This window comes from Fopius arisanus, unplaced genomic scaffold (assembly GCF_000806365.1).
Source record: "Fopius arisanus strain USDA-PBARC FA_bdor unplaced genomic scaffold, ASM80636v1 scaffold00024, whole genome shotgun sequence".
NCBI classification, from domain to species: Eukaryota; Metazoa; Arthropoda; class Insecta; order Hymenoptera; family Braconidae; genus Fopius; species Fopius arisanus.
Window position 1 is genome coordinate 1218785 of NW_011887763.1, and position 1981 is coordinate 1220765.

At 36.2% G+C, this 1981-nt stretch overlaps 1 protein-coding gene across 1 annotated transcript in view; it reads right to left on the reverse strand.

Annotated features, from left to right (window-relative positions):
- Positions 1-489: 489 nt before the first annotated feature.
- The window catches only part of LOC105264741 (transmembrane protein 145), a 4576-nt gene continuing 3084 nt past the window's right edge, over positions 490-1981 (reverse strand). Inside the window, exons 2-3 of the mRNA XM_011301823.1 lie at positions 901-1975; positions 490-813 (exon numbers count right to left, since the gene is read on the reverse strand). Coding sequence (XP_011300125.1) covers positions 626-813; positions 901-1975 — 1263 coding nt within the window. The 3' untranslated portion in view covers positions 490-625. The remainder of the gene's footprint in view (positions 814-900; positions 1976-1981) is intronic.

Here is a 1981-nt window from a genome sequence, read left to right on the forward strand (position 1 = left end):
CTTTACTCTCGATAGAATCTCTCAATTTTTTAAAAGGCGTTGCATGAAAGGATTATTCATGAAACAGGGAAAAGAGACTTATATAGATTGATGAATATGCAGAGGTACTTCAGTCTCAATTCGTACGAACTCTGTCGACTATTCATGAGTAAGAGTATTCATCCCTTTAGGTTAAGAAGTTTTGGCAAAGTTACATCACACTGATTTTTCTTCTCTTTCATTATTATTAAAATTTCTTTCTAATTTGATCACTGTGAAAACACCAATCTTCAACAGCTGATAATGAGAAAAATCATTTTTCAATTTATGCGAACGAATTATAGAACAGACTCGTCTTTTGAGAATGAATATTTAAATCATAGAGGAAAAATGAGTAATTATGGTAATAAGAAACTTTTCTATCGAAAATATCTGAGATTAACTTTCAAATTATGGAACGATTTAAAGATATAAAGACGATTTCTTCAATGAAAATGTCGATATGGTACATTTTTTTTTGTTCAATATTTCCATTGTATTCTGCTGTGGAGTCGTCCTCAATGAAATTTAGGAGTTATGGACAATAAAATTGGTGTCTTCACTCTTAGTATCATTCGTATTAGTATCATTCTCCAATGATTTTTAATTAAGCTATTATTTTATTGAGTTCTGGTTCCACATAATTATTCAATACATGTGGTGCCTCGTTAAACTCATCGAGTTCATCACCATTATCAGTACCTTGTGCCAGTAGAAAATACTGTTCACTTCTTGTTGGCCACAGTAAATGAGCCATGACACAATAAGCGTAACAATCCGCAGAATAAGTTATTCCTGAAAGTCAGAGGTACATTTCGTTAAATAAATAGAGTTTCTCGAGCAACAGATAACTATTCAACAGTTTTGTGAAACTAAACTTACCAAGCAGAAGTTTAAACCTCCACAGTGCACTTATTTGCAATGCAATGAGGGCAATAATTGGCAAGTATATGAACCACACGAGTGCAGATGCTCCGAAGTGAAGTAAAAAATTTAATTTCTGGGTATTGTGCTCGTACGTCATTGTATTACGAAGTTCGAACAAGAACCAAATCATGATGACACTACGAAATAGAAGGATGAACCATCCTGGCCAGGTTTGGTACTCGTCTATGTCCTCCACGATATCCACTTCAGTCATGTTCCAGACGTAGAGCAAAATATGTACAACACCGTAGCAAAACCATATAAGAAATACAAGTGGTTTCCACGTCAATTCGATTCTCGTAACAGCCCAGCCTTTGGCGAGCAAGAGAAGAAGTAACATGAATGTTGTTCTCGACAGAATATCAAAAATATCACCAGCAACTTCCAGCTGCTCATATCCAACACCATCAAGTGCAAATTTCAAAACGTGTATGAGAATTAAACAAATGGCTATAAACTCCAGCAATAAACTAGCAGTAAATAATCTGGTAACAGGATGTCTCTGCAGTCGCACTGCGTACAGTTGTAGCGGTACCAGGATAATGTAACAGAGGAAAAATAATAAATAGAGTTCGATCGTATTCTGTCGATCGTACGAGAATTGATACGTCAAACTATTGAATCCACTGTTATTTGGATTTCCATTGACCAGCCAAATATCATAATCAATGTCCAGGCTCTCATTGAACCATTCCCACTGGCACGTTTTAGTGTTGCGATAGCAAGAGACAAAACTCATGTACCAAAATCTCGGTTGGAGAAGATCTTGAATAACGTAGGTGAACTGGTGATTTTTTATTACGTTCCAGCGTAAATCCTCATCGGGGCACAGCTGATTCTTTGGACATGGAACTCGTCTCAAAAAATCCTGTCCATCCTGATTACACTCTGAGTCATAAGAGCTCTGATTGAGTGTATTAAACATCATGGTGCAGGCGTGATTTCTATCCTCAATACTTCTGTTCCCATAGTACTCCAAAAAATGATTTCTATCAAGCACAGCAAGTGTCACCATTCTTGATGAATTTCTCTTAGC